An 18,831-nucleotide genomic window follows, 5' to 3' on the forward strand; every position below is an offset into this window, starting at 1 on the left:
GTGGACACAAATGGCATAGTGGTTGGCTCAAGGATTTTGGATGCATGAGAAGTATTCCCTCTCGACACAAGGTTTAGGCTAGCAAGGTTATTTGAAGCAAACACAAGTATGAACCGGTGCAGCAAAACTCACATAAAATACATATTGTAAACATTATAAGACTCTACACCGTCTTCCTTGTTGTTCGACCCTTACTAGAAATTATCTAGACCTTAGAGAGACCAATTATGCAAACCAAATTTTAGCAAGCTCTATGTATTTCTTCATTAATAGGTGCAAAGTATATGATGCAAGAGCTTAAACATGAGCACAACAATTGCCAAGTATCACATTATCCAAGACATTTTACCAATTACTACATGTAGCATTTCCCGTTTCCAACCATATAACAATTTAACGAAGAAGATTCAACCTTAGCCATGAATATTATGAGTAAAGCCTAAGGACATATTTGTCCATATGCAACAGCGGAGCGTGTCTCTCTCCCACACAATGAATGCTAGGATCCATTTTATTCAAACAAAAACGAAAACAAAAACAAACCGACGCTCCAAGCAAAGTACATAAGATGTGATGGAATAAAAATATAGTTTCACTAGAGGAACCTGATAATGTTGTCGATGAAGAAGGGGATGCCTTGGGCATCCCCAAGCTTAGATGCTTGAGTCTTCTTGAAATATGCAGGGGTGAACCACCGGGGCATCCCCAAGCTTAGAGCTTTCACTCTCCTTGATCATATTGTATCATCTCCCTCTCTTGATCCTTGAAAACTTCCTCCACACCAAACTCAAAACAACTCATTAGAGGGTTAGTGCATAATCAAAATTCACATGTTAAGAGGTGACATAATCATTCTTAACACTTCTGGACATTGCACAAAGCTACTGAAAGTTAATGAAATAGAAAAATCCATCAAGCATAGCAAAATAGGCAATGCGAAATAAAAGGCAGAATGTGTCAAAACAGAACAGTTCGTAAAGATGAATTTCTAAGAGGCACCAGACTTGCTCAAATGAATATTCTCAAATTGAATGAAAGTTGCGTACATATCTGAGGATAACTCACGTAAATTGGCATAATTTTCTGAGTTACCTACAGAGAATTAGGCCCAAATTCGTGACACCAAAGAAATCTGTTTCTGCGCAGTAATCCAAATCTAGTATGAACCTTACTATCAACGACTTCACTTGGCACAACAATGCAACAAAACTAAGATAAGGAGGGGTTTCTAGAGTAGTAACAACTTCCAAGACTCAAATATAAAATAAAGGTGCAGTAGTAAAATCATGGGTTGTCTCCCATAAGCGCTTTTCTTTAACGCCTTTCAGCTAGGCGTAGAAAGTGTGTATCAAGTATTATCAAGAGATGATGCATCAACATTACCTTGGGCTTTACGCCTACCCTTGTTACTCTTTTTCTTACTCTTTGATTTAGGGAATACATGTCTACCCCCCGGTGTAGAGGTGAATTTTAGGGTGCCTTCTCCCACATTTTTGACTGCTCCCAATAGTTTCAGCAGGGATCTTCCGAGTGTGATTTGTCCTGTTCCTACACATTCAATAACAAGATAATCAGTGGATACTGTTCTTCCAAGAATGGTTGTATGCACACCCGCGGCTATTCCCTTAGGAATTATAACAGAGTTACAAATAAGAGTTATTCCTTCTCCCCCTTCAACGAGTCCCCATAGTGTCAAAGATTCATAAATACTCTTAGGCATAAGGCAAAATTCAGACATAATATCACAATTGGCATGAAAAGTTTGACCACAGATAACAATTTTAATAGTAGGGTCCCATATTGAAGGTTCAGAGTTCACTAAAACTTGATCAAGACGGTTACGAACATAGCTATAATTTTCGTTCAAGCAAGATGCACTTGTCTCAAGAGTGTTTAATCTATTATAAATGCTAATAAGAGCTGAATCGAAGTTATTAGCTGAATCATGTGATGCAACCAATTTCTTTATGGCATTAAAAGCTTGATCCCCATTGCAATGAAGGAAATCTCCTCCCACTACAGCATCCAAGGCATATCTATAGCGAATCATAAGCCCAAAATAAAAGTTACTAAGGAGCAAACTTAGAGTCACTTGAGGTTCAGCTTTACGATAAGAATCAAAAATTCTGGACCAAGCATCTTTAAAACTCTCCTCATCCCCTTGTTTAAAAGTGAAGACTAATTCCTCAGGTGAAGAAGTAACAGGTGCAGAGCTAGACATGGTAACAAAAGTAAAATGCAAGTAACTAATTTTTTTTGTGTTTTTAATATAGCGAACAAGATAGTAAATAAAGTAAAGCTAGCAACTATTTTTTTTGTGTTTTGATATAATGCATCAAACAAGAAAGTAAATAAAAGTAAAGCAAGACAAAAACAAAGTAAAGAGATTGGAAGTGGAGAGTCCCCTTGCAGCGTGTCTTGATCTCCCCGGCAACGGCGCCAGAAATTTATTTGCTGGCGTGCAGTTGACGTGGGAGTTAGAAATCTCTGTGGTGTATTTTTCCTTCACGTCCCCGGCAACGGCGCCAGAAATTTAGCTTGAGACGCGTACAGCACGCGACCGTTGGGAACCCCAAGTGGAAGGTGTGATGCGTACATCAGTAAGTTTCCCTCAGTAAGAAACCAAGGTTTATCGAACCAGTAGGAGTCAAGAAGCACGTTGAAGGTTGATGGCGGCGAAGTGTAGTGCGGCGCAACACCAGGGATTCCGGCGCCAACGTGGAACCTGCACAACACAACCAAATTACTTTGCCCCAACGTGATAGTGAGGTTGTCAATCTCACCGGTCTTGCTGTAACAAAGGATTAGATGTATAGTGTGGATGATGATTGTTTGCAGAAAACAGTAGAACAAGTATTGCAGTAGATTGTATTCGATTAAAAGAATGGACCGGGGTCCACCGTTCACTAGAGGCGTCTCTCCCATAAGAATAAGTAGTATGTTGGGTGAACAAATTACAGTTGGACAATTGACAAATAAAGAGGGCATGACCATGCACATACATGATATGATGAGTATAGTGAGATTTAATTGGGCATTAGGACAAAGTACATAGACCGCTATCCAGCATGCATCTATGCCTAAAAAGTCCACCTTCAGGTTATCATCCGAACCCCTTCCAGTATTAAGTTGCAAACAACAGATAATTGCATTAAGTATGGTGCGTAATGTAATCAACAACTACATCCTTAGACATAGCATCGATGTTTTATCCCTAGTGGCAACAGCACATCCACAACCTTAAACTTTTTGTCACTGTCCCAGATTTAATGGAGGCATGAACCCACTATCGAGCATAAATACTCCCTCTTGGAGTTACAAGCAAAAACTTGGCCAGAGCCTCTACTAATAACGGAGAGCATGCAAGATCATAAACAACACATAGATAATAGATTGATAATCAACATAGCATAGTATTCTCTATTCATCGGATCCCAACAAACACAACATGTAGCATTACAGATAGATGATCTTGATCATGTTAGGCAGCTCACAAGATCCAACAATGAAGCACAATTAGGAGAAGACGACCATCTAGCTACTGCTATGGACCCATAGTCCAGGGGTGAACTACTCACTCATCACTCCGGAGGCGACCATGGCGGTGAAGAGTCCTCCGGGAGATGATTCCCCTCTCCGGCAGGGTGCCGGAGGCGATCTCCTGAATCCCCCGAGATGGGATTGGCGGCGGCGGCGTCTCTGGAAGGTTTTCCGTATCGTGGCTCTCGGTACTGGAGTTATTATCGACGAAGGCTTAAGTAGGCGGAGGAGATAGGTTTAGGGGCGACGCGAGGGGCCCACACACTAGGGCCGTGCGGCCAGGGGGTGAGCCGCGCCGCCCTGGTGTGTCGCCTCCTCGTCGCCCCACTTTGTTTCCTCTCCGGTGTTCTGGAAGCTTCGTGGAAAAATAAGATCCTGGGCGTTGATTTCGTCCAATTCCGAGAATATTTCCTTACTAGGATTTCTGAAACCAAAAACAGCAGAAAACAGCAACTGGCTCTTCGGCATCTCGTTAATAGGTTAGTGCCGGAAAATGCATAAATATGACATAAAGTATGCATAAAACATGTAGGTATCATCAATAAAGTGGCATGGAACATAAGAAATTATCGATACGTCGGAGACGTATTAGGAAGCAGGGATTAAATCATGTGCTAGAGCTTTTTAAGTTTTGAAATCATATAGAGAGCATAAAAGAAAAGAGAGGTGTTTGTTGTTGTCAACGAATGGTAATGGGTACTCCAACTACCTCGCCAACCAGACTTTCAAGAGCGGCTCCCATGAAGGACGTTATTTCTACCAGCAAGGTAGATCATCCCTCTTCTCTTTTGTTTACACACGTATTTTAGTTTTACTATGAGTGACACTCCCCCCAACCTTTGCTTACACAAGCCATGGCTAACCGAATCCTCGGGTGCCTTCCATCAATCTCATACCATGGAGGAGTGTCTATTTGCAAAATTAAGTTGCTTACTGATGAATCAGAGCAAAAGATGTGAAGAGAATTATTAATGAAAGTTAATTAATTGGGGGTGGGAACCCCATTGCCAGCTCTTTTTGCAAAATTATTGGATAAGCGGATGAAACCACTAGTCCATTGGTGAAAGCTGCCCAACAAGATTGAAAGATAAAACACCACATACTTCCTCATGAGCTATAAAACATTGACACAAATAAGAGATGATAACTTTTGAATTGTTTAAAGGTAGCACATGAAGTATTTACTTGGAATGGCAGGAAATACCACATAGTAGGTAGGTATGGTGGATACACATGGCATAGGTTTTGGCTCAAGGTTTTGGATGCACGAGAAGCATTCTCTCTCAGTACAAGGCTTTGGGCTAGCAAGGTTGTTTGAAGCAAACACAAGTATGAACCGGTACAGCAAAACTCACATCAGAACATATTGCAAGCATTATAATACTCTACACTGTCTTCCTTGTTGCTCAAACACTTTTACCAGAAAATATCTAGACCTTAGAGAGACCAATCATGCAAACCAATTTCAACAAGCTCTACGGTAGTTCTCCACTAATAGGTTTAAACTACATGATGCAAGAACTTAAAACAATTGCCAAGTATCAAATTATTCAAGACAATATGAGGCATTTTCTGTTCCCAACCAAATAACAACAAGTGCAATAGCTTCCAACTTTTACCATTGAACATTAGAAGTAAAACAAAGAACACAAGTGTTCATATGAAAAAGCGGAGCGTGTCTCTCTCCCAAACAAGGATTGCTAGGATCCATCTTTATTCAAACAAAAATAAAAATAAAAACACACAGACGCTCCAAGTAAAGCACATAAGATGTGACCGAATAAAAATATAGTTTCAATAGAAGAAACCTGATAAATTGTTGATGAAGAAGGGGATTCCTTGGGCATCCCCAAGCTTAGACGCTTGAGTCTTCTTGAAATATGCAGGGATGAACCACGGGGGCATCCCAAGCTTAGACTTTTCACTCTTCTTGATCATATATCATCCTCCTCTCTTGACCCTTGAAAACTTCCTTCACACCAAACTTCTCATAAACTTCATTAGAGGGGTTAGTACTCAAAAAACTTTAATCCACCTTAGTAGTCCTGTAGTGACACATTGCAAGTACTCAATAAAACATTAGCTACAGCTCTCCACGTCTAGAAAGCCTCACTTAAAGTCCACAAGAGACAATGCAAAAAACAGAGGCAGAATCTGTCAAAACAGAACAGCCAGTAAAGACGAATTTTTAAGAGGTACTTCCGTTGCTCAAATCAGAAAACTCAAAACTAATGAAAGTTGCGTACATATCTGAGGAACACGCACGAAAAGTGGCAGATTTTTCTGAGTTACCTACAGAGATCCCTTCCCAAATTCGTGACAGATAGAAATCTGTTTCTGCGTAGAAATCCAAATCTAGTATCAACCTTCTATTAGAGGCTTCACTTGGCACAACATTGCAATAAAATAAAGATAAGGAGAGGTTGCTACAGTAGTAACAACTTCCAAAACACAACAAAACAGTAGAAAAATAAAGACATGGGTTATCTCCCAAGAAGTGCTTTCTTTATAGCCGTTAAGATGGGGTCAGCAATTTTAATGATGCACTCGCAAGAAATAAGAGTTGAAGCAAAAGAGAGCATCGAAAAGCAAATTCAAAACACATTTAAGTCTAACGCACTTCCTATGCATAGGAATCTTGTACACAAATAAATTCATGAAGAACAAAGTGACAAGCATAAGAAGATAAAACAAGAGTAACTTCAAAATTTTAAGCATATAGAGAGGTGTTTTAGTACCATGGAAATTTCTACAACCATATTTTCCTCTCTCATAATAATTTTCAGTAGCTTCATGAACAAACTCAACAATATAACTATCACATAAAGCATGTTTTTCATGATCCATAAACACATAACTTTTATCAAGCTCAAAAATAGTGGGATTAAAACTTTCAAACCCACTTTTATCAATAATATAACAAGATGATTGATCAATCTCAAGAGATATGGGACTCCTAGATAAAGTCAAGACCTCTCCAATCCCATTTTCATTAGTAGTACAATTAATATTATCAAGAAACATAGGACCATCATCTAGAGCTTTATCATAAACATTTGCTACGCAAAACTCTTTAGTACCATGCATTTCGACATCAGGCACAAACAAAGCATTATCATAAGATTTATCAAAATAGCATGGATTATCATAAATAACAGTAGCATAATTATTCTCACAAGTTTTACTCATAGGGAATATTTCAAGAGAATCCACAGGAACATAACATTCAACCTCCTTTGGTAAGCATGGAGGACAATCAAATAGTGTGAGAGATAAAGAGTTACTCTCATTAGAAGGTTGGCATGGGTAGCTGATGACCCACAAGTATAGGGGGTGTATCGTAGTATTTTCGATAAGTAAGAATGTCGATCCCAACGAGGAGCAGAAGGTGTTGACAAGCAGTTTCGATGAAGGATTCACTGTAAATGCTCACAGACAAGTATTCAGGGGGTTTTGATATAACAGATGAATAAAGTACGAGTAAGTAAAGTGCGAGAGTAACAATTGCAGCGAGTGGCCCAATCCTTTTTAGCACAAAGGACAAGCCGGTTTATTTACTTATAATGACCAAACGTTCTCGAGGACACACGGGATTTTAGTCTAGTGCTTTCGCTACATACGGCTAAATAATCTTCATTGTTATGATAAGTGTTGTGTGGGTGAACCTATGCTAATGTACCGCCCTTCCTAGGACTAATACATACTTGTGATTATACCCCTTGCAAGCATCCGCAACTACAAGAAAGTAATTAAGAATAAATCTAACCACAGCCTTAAACTCTGAAATCCTGCTATCCCTCCTGCATCGATATACCAACGGGGGTTTAGGTTTCTGTCACTCCGGCAACCCCGCAATTGGCAAACGAGTACAAGATGCATTCCCCTAGGCCCATAAAGGTGAAGTGTCATGTAGTCGACGTTCACATGACACCACTAGAAGAATAACACCACAACTTAAATATCATAGCATTGAATATTACTCAACCATAGTTCACTACTAACATTTAGACTTCACCCATGTCCTCAAGAACTAAACGAACTACTCACGAGACATCATATGGAACATGATCAGAGGTGATATGATGATGAATAACAATCTGAACATAAACCTTGGTTCAATGGTTTCACTCAATAGCATCAACAACAAGTAGAAATCGATACCGGGAGAGTTTCCCCTATCAAACAATCAAGATCAAACCCAAATTGCTACGGCGGTGACGGTGTCCAGCGGTGGAGACGGCGGTGATGATGGTGGAGATGATGATGATGGTGATGGAGATGATGTCCAGCTCGATGACGGTGACGATGGCATTGATTTCCCCCTCCCGGAGGGAATTTCCCCGGCGGATCTCAGCCCACCGGAGAGCTCTTTTCTCTCTGGTGTTCTCCGCCCCGCAGAGGCGGCTGTAACTCTTCGTGAGGTACCCTCTGTGGCTTAGGTCTTCGGGACGAAGGGTTTCGCGAAGAAAAGGAGGCGAAAGGGGCTGTGGGGCCCCCACACCACAAGGTGGCGCGGCCAGGCCATGGGCCGCGCCGGCCTGTGGTCTGGCCCCACCTTGGGCCTTCTCAGCTCCTACTTCTGGCTTCCTTCGTCATCTTGAAAAATAGGATTTTTGGTATAATTTCCTTCCACAGTTGATCTTCCGAAATATTGCGTTCTGACGGTGCTTTTTCCAGCAGAATCCTGGCTCCGGTGCTTGATCCTCCAATAATGATGAAACATGCAAAATAGATGAAATAACATAAGTATTGTGTCCAAATATGAAATATATCAATGAATAACAGCAAATTATGATACAAAATAGTGATGCAAATTGGACGTATCAGTAGCTAATCCATTCTTCCTCCTTTTGTTCATCACTCTCCTCTTCTTTTTCATCCAATGAGCTTTCAGGTTCATCAATTTCCTCCTCTTTTTCATCTAATGAGCTTTCAGGTTCATCAATTTCTTCTTCCACAGGTTCCTGCAAATTGTGAGTGCATTCTTGTGCATTAATGAGTCTCTCTTTATAATCAATAATATAAGGATTATCACTGTAACTTTCTATGCAAAAATTAAGGATAGAAGAGACATAATCTTTAAGGTCCTTACAAACAACACAAGTTTCATAATTCTTAACCATGAAGGATTCGATCTCAGAGGCTCCCATAAATAAAACAAATTGTTCTACCTCTTCGAACCCAAGATGAATATAGTTATTCCAATTGTAGTTCTTAATTAAAGCTTCCTCACTAAAGCAACATTGGAATTTAAGATGTTTAGTATCCTCTTTAGAGCAACAATTTATATCATGGCGTTTAAGCAAGATTTTAGCAATTGTATTCAATTTTTCTATCACAGCACTCATGACTTTACCCGTTCTTGATTCTCTATAATTATTATATAATTCTATGAGCTCCAACATGGTTATGCGTTCTTCCATAACAACAGTTTTTAATTTTTAGATTTTTCAAATTTTTATGGATTTTTGGGTATATGAGAAAAATAAAACAAGACAAAAAGAAACTAAGCAAAAGTAAACTACGCAAAATAATACTAGACAGAAATAAACTAAGCACAAATATACTAGACAAAAATAAACTAAGCAAAACAAAACAAAATAAAATAAAAACAGAGAGAGGTAGAGTGTACTCCCCAGGTGAACTTATGAGTAGAGCTATGCCTCCCGGCAACGGCGCCAGAAAATAGTCTTGATAACCCACAAGTATAGGGGATCGCAACAGTCTTCGAGGAAAGTAAAACCCAAATTTATTGATTCGACACAAGGGGAGGTAAAGAATACTTATAAGCCTTAACAACTGAGTTGTCAATTCAGCTGCACCTAGAAAAGCACTAGTAACAGGGGTGATGTGAAAGCATCAGTAATATGAGAGCAATAGTAACAGTAACACAGCAGCAGTAACACAAGAGCAATGGCATCGGGAAATAGTTGATACTACTTCCAATGACATATAGAACGAGTATATGATGATGAGAGATGGACCGGGGTTCCCAGCGATCTACACTAGTGGTAACTCTCCAATAACAAGCGACAAGTGTTGGGTGAACAAATTACAGTTGGGCAATTGATAGGATTGAAATAGCATTAAGACAGAACATCAAGATTATTAATCATGTAGGCATGTTTTCCATATATAGTCATACGTGCTCGCAATGAGAAACTTGTACAACATCTTTTGTCCTACCAGCCGGTGGTAGCCGGGCCTCAAGGGAATCTACTGGCTATTAAGGTACTCCTTTTAATAGAGCACCGGAGCAAAGCATTAACACTTGGTGAAAACATGTGATCCTCATACCTACGCCTTCCCCTCCAGTTGTCCCAATTTCTGTCACTTTGGAGCCTTTGGTTCCGGACATAGACATGTGCATACAACTTGTAGATACGATCTAAGCAATAATTATAGAGCTTAAATCTAAGATCATGCCACTCGGGCCCTAGTGACAAGCATTAAGCATAAAAAGATTGCAACAACAATAACTTCACAAACTTTATAGATAGACTATTCATAATGTATCATCCATCGGATCCCAACAAACACAACACCGATTACATCAGATGAATCTCAATCATGTAAGGCAGCTCATGAGATCATTGTATTGAAGTACATGGGAGAGAGAGTACCAACTAGCTACAGCTAGAACCCGTAGTCCATGGGGGAACTACTCATGGAGCATGATGGAGGCGGTGGCGTCGATGGAGATGGCTTCAGGGGGCACTTCCCCGTCCCGGCAGGGTGCCGGAACAGATACTTCTGTCCCCCGAATTGGAGTTTCGCGATGGCGGCGGCGCCCCTGGAGTCTTTCTAGAGTTTCTTCAATCCGTGTCGCGTTTTTAGGTGTCGAAAGGGCTTATATAGGCGAAGGGGCGGAGTCGGAGGGGCCACGGGGCCTCCCCACGGTAGGGGGGCGCGCCGCCACCATGTGTGGGGCCCCTAGGGCTCCCCTCTGGTCCCTCTCTGACTTTCTGGAAGCTTCTAGGAAAAATAAGATACTTGGTCTTTATTTCGTCGAATTCCGAGAATATTGCCCGAACAGCCTTTCCGGAACCAAAAACAACAGAAAATAGGAACTGGCACTTCGGCATCTTGTTAATAGGTTAGTTCCGGAAAACGCATAAAAACATTATAAAGTGTGAGCAAAACATGTAGGTATTGTCATAAAACAAGCATGGAACATCAGAAATTATAGATACGTTGGAGACGTATCAAGGTGTCACAAAACAAATTTGTTGTCCAAATTATATCTAAGAAGCAAATCTCAAAAGATTTGTTCAACAAAGTTCAACAAATGAACCAAGAAAAAACCATTGAGCATAAAGGATGAAATAAAGCAAACATGCTCAAAGATATATCTCATTCAAGCTAATAAAATATGTAAGAAGGAATGAGATAGCAAACTCCCCAAAAGAGCAAGGTTCGAACAAATAAACCAAACCCTCTACACTTTTCTCAATGGCACAATGTACCGTAAAGGAAAAGATTTTTCTTCAAAAAAACAAACACTTGATATGAATCAAGGGGATTTATCAAAAGATTTTTCAAAGGGACAAGGAAGACATATGGGAGCAACAAAGATTTCTTGGAAATAAAATAAGGAAGTAAGAAACAATCCAAAGTGAAGGTGATCCATAAATTCAACTATATACAAGGTTATCAATTGTCAAAGACAATGAGAATATTGGAATTAACTTCCGATGGTATATCAACAAGAATAGTAAGGATCAACTTCACAATAAAAGGCATAGGATAAGTATATTGAATTAAGCACTATGCACGGATGAAGATTCTTGATAACTTCAACTAGTCAAACAATCACGCACGGCAATGATTAGAATAACTTGAAGCAAACGGTGTCCCAAATAAGATATAGAGATATGTATTTGAGGAAAAACCGCACCAAGAATTTCTTATTCAAACAAGAACCCACAAGATGAGTAATAAAAGATTTTTAATAGGAATGGAGCTTGTTTGAGCAAACATGCCACCTAGGAACAAGATAATTAAGAGCATCAACTCTAAGTGGCATAACCTCATATGTTCACATTTTCTAGGCTTGTGATATGTACAAAACATATTACTCCCCCATAATGTGATAAAACATTTCTTCTAAACAAGAGGCAACTAAAATTCAACTAGAGATGATTAATGGATATTTAAATTTCTCATGAGTATGACACACCACATAGTGACTAGATAATCTTGCAATATCAATACTAAGTGGTGGTACCCATATACCCACATTTTATAGAAAGAGAGATGCACAAAGCATATCACTCCCCCAAAATGGGATGTTCCATTAATAACTCAAAGAGAGCCAAATAAGATATCATCAAGATGCATTAGGCTCCAAAACAATACACAAGTATATGATGAGTCAAACAAACATACTTGAATACACAAGATAGGTAAGTAAGACACAACACATACACACAAATATTTGGTACAAAACCAAACATGCAAAGGGGCAAGTAACTTACAATAAATATGATGAGTTGAAGTATAAGTTACCGCAAAGAGGAACATTGGATATAAGATATAGATGATAATCCATATGACTTGGCTTGGTCAAAATATAATATATGAAGATCCCTTAATTCTTCATGAAGTAGCCAAGTCTCCAATGACCTCCACTTGTACCTGTTGATCAAGTTTGAGATTGTTGGTCCCCAACCAAGTTGGGTCCTAAGAGGTTAGTCACAATAGGCTTGGCAACCCAAATGGTTATTTTCTTGAAACCACTTTGAGTTCCAACAAACTTGGCAAACACATTGCCATCCTTATCCTTCCCTAGAGAATAATCATCATCAACAATTATAGGGTTAGATAAGGTACCACCTAAGCAAGAAGAAGCAAAGTGCCCCTTCTCACGGCATAAGTAGCAAGTGTTCCCCTTTCTCTTCTTTATTGATTTCTTCTCTTGGGGAACAATATCTTGATTCTTCTTGGGAAGTGGCCTATCTTCAACTTGAGGTCGAGCATGAGCTTGACCTTGACCTTGTGGCCGTTTCCCTTGTTGTTTCTCACTCAAGTGCTTCTTCTTCTTATTATTCAATGGGCATGATCTAACATGATGCCCTTCAACCTTGCACTTGAAGCAAACCAACTTGGCTAGATCATCGAATTTATCTTGGCCCTTCTTCTTGTTGCTCTTGCTCTTGGACTTGTTCTTGTTATTGGAGTTGAATCCAAGTCCACTCTTGTCATTGGGGGATTGTTGCACACTTAGCATCTTGTCAAGTGCGGATTTCCCTTCATGACGCTTTTCTAAGTCTTTCTTCAAAGAAAGGACTTGGGCCTCGAGCTCTTTTATTTCCTCTACATGGTTAGTAGAAATACAAGTACTAAGTAGAAGCTTCATTGTTGGAGCAACAAGGCAAAGCAAGTAATCCAACACAAGGTGTATCACTAGTTTGACTAGATGGATTACAAGGACTGGCACATGGCAATATAGCATTTGTAGTAGAGATTGTGCTAATGTCCACATGAGGCTCACAAGATGTTACCTTAGTGATACTAGCCTCATGATCTAACTTTAGCCCATCATAGGAAATTAGAAGGTCATCATGAGAGCCCGAGAGCTTTTTATGACTTTCTTCCAATTCCCTATAATTGCTAGTTAGCAACTCAAGTTGAGCCCTTAACTCAACATTCTCCTTTAAGATAGATGCTTCACAAGAAGTAGAGTTAGTAGCACAAGCATCATCAATAGATTTTTCATTTTCAAGCTCATAGGATTCAATTTCTTGTGTAAGCATAAAATTAGTATGCTTCTCATCTTTTAGCTCATGCTTGAGGAGAGTGAATCTCATTTCCCCATTTTCAACATGGGACTCCAACTCCACTATGGTTTCCCTATATTTATTCAAGGTATCCATAGAGTGTTCGAGATTAGCACGAGCTACTTTATTACCATGAAGAGAAGCATATACCGTTGCCATATTATACACTAAGGTATTATATTCTTCATCATTATCATCATCATCACTCTCATCATTAGAGGAAGTGTTAGGAGTCAAAGTAGGAGATACCTTTGATCCATTTGCCATAAGGCACATGTGCATACCGGAGGATGAAGATGAAGAAATTCTTGAATCCTCATTTGAAAACATGTCTTGATCCATAGAGTGTTCGGTTTCCTCTACATTGTTAGTGAACAAACAACTAGAGGAAATAGAAGCATTTTGATTATGGGAGCAAGACAAGGTAAGCATATCATCATGAGATCTATGTAAGCAATTTACACATGATATGCAAGGACTATCAACACAAGCATGTAGATTATTTTCAATGCTAGATGTGTTTAAGTCCAAAGAGGAAGCATTGCAATGGGATAGAGATGAAGAATCATCACTCTTGAGCACAATATCAACATTGCAATTTTCCTCACCACTCACCATATCATTACCTCGTGTCTTGCTACACGTTGGTGAAGTGGAAGAATATGATAACTCATCATGACCGGAGGTGGAAGCAACTTGGAGCTCTTCATGATGTGAAGGGGAAGAGAACTCCTCGGAGTCACCATCGACCAATTGAGAAGTGGATCCACCAAACATTTCCTTAAGCTTGATCCACATCTCATGAGACGATTTTCGCTTTATATATATCAAGAACCTACGAAAATTGGGTCTCAAGGACAATAAAAGCTCATTAGATACTTGAGCTTCAAGATGTAAGTTTTTCTCATCCTCTAAAGATAGATTTTGAGAATCCATCGGAGGAGAAAAACCGACATCTAGAAATTGCTCTATATGTTGACACAAGGTCCGAAGATTACAAAGTAAGCAATTTCGCCACAAAAGATAATTTGTGACATTAAAGACAATTGTGTCAATGTGCACTATACTAGCCGACATCTTTACTCTCAAGGCGGTGAAGCCTTAAACAAGGAGAGACCTTGCTCTGATACCAATTGAAAGATCGAGATGTCGCCTAGAGGGGGGTGAATAGGCAATTAAAAACTCTTACGGATTTGTCTTGTAATAATGCGGAATTAAACTATCGTTTAGTTTACAAGCACAAACCCTAAATATGCTAAGCCCAACTAAGTGTAACAATGGCAACTAGAGATAAGCAAGATAGGCACAAGATATATGTAGCACAAGTGATAGCAAGATATATGTACTTCAAGCACGATGGCTATCACAAGGAAAGAGAGCTCGGGTATAGAAATAACCGAGGCACGCGGAGACGAGGATGTATTCCCGTGTTCCCTTCCTTTGAAAGAAGGTAGGTCACGTTTGGAGGAGTGGAGGTCCCACGAAGGATTCCCCGCGCCACGAAGGCTCACCCTATTCTCCGAACCACACCCACGAAGGATAATGGCCCTTTCCTTATGGTTAGCTTTTCCTCTGCTCCGGAGATGGCAAGCTCCACAACCACTTCACAAGCTCCACGAAGGAGAAGCCCGAGCCTCTTCACAATCTTCTTGAAGAGATCACCGGAGCACCAACCGTCAAGCCAACTAGGAGGTCTTCCTCCAAGAGTAACAAGATCATGGTCTCTCACTCGAACTAATCGTGTTGGAGAGCTCAACACTATGCAATGATGCAAAGCAAGAACACTAGAGGTGTTCAAGTCCTTCACTCTCAAATCCCACCCAAGCAACAAATGCTAAGATGAGATTGGAGAGGAAGAACGATGGGGAAAGTCAACAAAAGACTCCAAGATCTAGATCCAAAGGGTTCCCCTCACTTAGAGGAGAAAATGATTGGTGGGGATGTAGATCTAGATCTCCTCTCTTAGATCCCTCAAGAAATAGCAAGAGTTATGGGAGGAATCAAAGGGGAGAGCAAGTTCTTCAAAATGGAACAATGGAGGAGAGAGAATGGGAAGAACTACTTGCTCAAGGTGGAAGAAAGTTCTATTTATAGCTAGGAGCAAATAAAACCGTTGGGGGGAAAGGACAAGAAAACTGCAGGAAAAACGGGCCCAAAAAGTGCCCCAGCCGGCTGCTAGGCCGGCCGACCGGAAATGGCGCTGACCAGCCCAACTGGGCGCCCGGTCGGGCCAGCCCACTGGCCGGGAGGGGCGGCGGCAGCCGCTGGGCGGCATATAAGCAAGGAGCGCGCGGTCCGGTGGGGCATCCGGCTGGGCCGGGGTGGCAGCCGAGCGGCCCGGTAGGTAACCGGTGCCTGGGCCGGAGGAAGCCGCCATGCCCACGGGATCCCGCCCCCGGATGGCACAGGTGCCCAGGCCGCTTTCGACCAGGTGGGCCGGCGCCTGGCCTGGTCCGGTTGGCGCCCGGTTGTGGACCGGGTGGGCCGGCGGCTAGGCCGGTCGGCTGGCTGGCCCCTGCCCTTTTCTTTTTCTTCTTTTACCTTTTCTTTAATAAAAAATGCTCCCGAACTCCGATTCGAATGAAACCAATTTTGTTTGAGAGATAAGAACAAATGCTATCCTATGGAAAGTGAAAACACAAGAATCTGTAGGAGGGGATTTTATCATGAATATAAAAGGTAGAACCTTATATCATGAATAACCGACAAAATCACCCAACCTCGAAAACGCAATAGAAGATGCATGCGAACACCGTTTTCGATGAACTTGGGCTTGTTGTAAAGCTAGCAACAAGCTCAAGAACCTTACACATAGAAACACCAAGAAGCAATAAGAATATGCAAAGTATGCAAAGGATTGAGCTCCCTAAGACGATGTGATCAAGTTACCCAACCGAAAGCCCCTCTTAATAGTGCGGCTATCTATCCTATAATCCGGTCTCCCAACATCCACCTTGAGACCGGTAAAAGGAAAACCTAGCAAGGCCATACCTTTGCCTTGCGCATCCCGCTTGATCTTGATGATAACTCTTCAAGCTTCACTCAAGCCGGAATGCCTCACTTGATCAATGTTGCTTTGTGAAGACTCACAAATGCTCCCCCATACACTATGATGGGAAAGCTCCATTGATGCACATCTTCACATGTCCATTATCACCAAATGGACGGCAAGCTTCAAGCATGTGATTCACTCAAGATGCTCATCTTGAACTTGCCCAACTCAACCTTGTATCTTCTCATACTCACATAAGATAGAGCATGGCTAATATTGAGTTCCACATAAGAACTCCATCTTCATTTCTTCTTCTTGATCATATCACATATATATCTTCATACCGATGATCTTGATGCCAATACACAAGGTATACCTTTATCTTCATGGCATCCATACTTGAATCCAACCCATGGAGTACAAGTAGTACCTATGGAATATTCCTTCATATAAACTCAATGAAAACATTAGTCCATAGGGGTTGTCATTAATTACCAAAACCACACATAGGGGCAATATACCCTTACAGTGATAGGGGTCGACGACACTGAGAAGCTAAGGGTAGCTAACTCGCTCAACTGCAACCTTGGGACCCTCCCGATGAAGTATCTAGGGCTGCCGGTTTCGGATAAGACCATGTCGGTAGAGGATTGGCACTTCCTGACGGAGAAGGTGGGACATAGGGTTGACCCATGGCAGGGGCTCTTTCTGGCTTCCGCTGGGAGACTGGAACTTACTAATTCTTGTCTCTCGAGCCTCCCGATGTTCGCGATGGGGATCTACCTCCTCCATGAGACGACACATGGGGAGATGAACAAGTCCAGAGCTCGATTCCTTTGGGAAGGGGTGGGCAACAAGAGGAAATACCATATGGTGGATTGGGCCACTGTCTGCAAACCTCGGGAATTTGGGGGACTGGGAGTCATTAACACGAGGCTCATGAATATCTCCCTGATGCTCAAGTGGATCTGGAAACTGTACCAGGGGGCTGAGGGTCTTTGGGCAGACCTAATCAAAGCCAAGTACCTTGGTGGGAATGATCTATTTTCACCCGTGGTTCCCACCAAGGGCTCTCAGTTCTGGAATGCCATCCAAAAGATAAAGTGGTACTTCAAATTGGGGGCAAGGCACAATGTCGCAGATGGGAGACGGACATACTTCTGGCTTGATTGGTGGACTGGGAGGGGCCTTTTAAGGGACCTCTTCCCACGCCTCTTCCAATGCTGCGATAACCCATTTGCGACGGTTGCTGGGGTACGGGACGCCAATGGGTGGCGTATCCGTTTCAGGAGGACCTTTGGACTTGCAGAAACGGTGGAATGGGAAAACTTGTGTAGGATCTTCGACCTCCACCCCTACACCACAGGGGAGGACGAGGTGAAGTGGTCCCTAGAGGCCTCGGGAGAGTTCTCCACTAGGTCAATCTATGGACGACTAATGCATGGGGCGGTAGTAACTCACTTCAAGGAGGTCTGGAAGACAAGGGTTCCTCCGAGGATTAGGGTTTTCCTTTGGCAACTCATTAGGAACAGATTGCCTTCTGGAGTTCAGGTGGCCAAACATAAGGGTCCTACCAATGGTGCATGTGCTCTTTGCGGGGAGCAGGAGGACTGCGATCACATCTTCTTCTCATGCCACCTTGCGAAGCTGATGTGGGCGGGAGCTAGGGAGCTCCTGCACTGCGATTGGAATCCAGCCGGGGCTGGACAGTTCATTGGTCTCGTCCAGAATATATCGGGGTCCTTGCGTAGGCTAGCTTGGTTCACCTTTGCGGCTCAGTGTTGGGCGCTTTGGAACATTAGGAACACACTAGCTATGGAAGGGAAAACTATCAACAACCCCGCTGATGCTTTCTTTCACATGCTCACCTATATGCATAGGTGGAGGGTCCTCGTCAAGCCAAGGGATCGAGAGTTGCTGGACGCGCTGATGGGCGAGGTTAGGAGCCTGCAGTCGAGACTTCGAGCAGGAGCCTGAGACCTGGACGTAGCGGGAGGGGCCTGCTGATGTATCTTCCTTGTTATCTTATGTACTAGTGGAGCTGGACTCGGTGTGGAGATGTTGGCTGTGCGGTTTGTATGTCTTAGTGCGTGGTGTCGGGCTTGAGAGCCGGTGTGTATGACTTGTATTTGCTGAACTTCGTGGTTGTCGTATGGCTTTATATATAAAGCCGGGCCGTCTGGCCTTATGTTTAAAATATGATGCACGTGATGGTAGCATGTCTGAGATTGTAGAGGAAGAAGTGGCGGCGGGGCTCATGCTAATGGAGAAAGGGGTGGCGTGAGCATGCTGGTGGAGGAAGGGGTGCCAACGGAGAGCTGCTAATGGAGAGTGTGCTGGTGGAGGAAGGTCGTGCTCCTGGACGAACTAGGAGATGCAAAGGGTGTCGGTACATCAGAGCATCTCCACTCGTATCCCCAACGAGGCCCCCGAGCGACGTTTTTTTCATCCGGACGGCAAAATTCGGCCCAGTCGCGCCCCCGGTTCCTCGTTTTCGTTCGGATTTGGCCCTTCATCCAT

The 18,831-nt window shown here is 42.1% G+C and overlaps 1 protein-coding gene across 1 annotated transcript in view; it reads left to right on the plus strand.

The window, feature by feature from the left end:
* Nucleotides 1-18,288, plus strand: part of LOC127329250 (uncharacterized) — a 94,936-nt gene extending 76,648 nt beyond the window's left edge. The window contains exon 2 of the mRNA XM_051355781.1: nucleotides 16,822-18,288. Within this exon, the coding sequence (XP_051211741.1) occupies nucleotides 16,822-18,288 (1,467 nt within the window). The remainder of the gene's footprint in view (nucleotides 1-16,821) is intronic.
* Nucleotides 18,289-18,831: the final 543 nt, after the last annotated feature.

The sequence above is a fragment of the Lolium perenne genome, chromosome 2 (assembly GCF_019359855.2).
Source record: "Lolium perenne isolate Kyuss_39 chromosome 2, Kyuss_2.0, whole genome shotgun sequence".
NCBI lineage: Eukaryota > Viridiplantae > Streptophyta > Magnoliopsida > Poales > Poaceae > Lolium > Lolium perenne.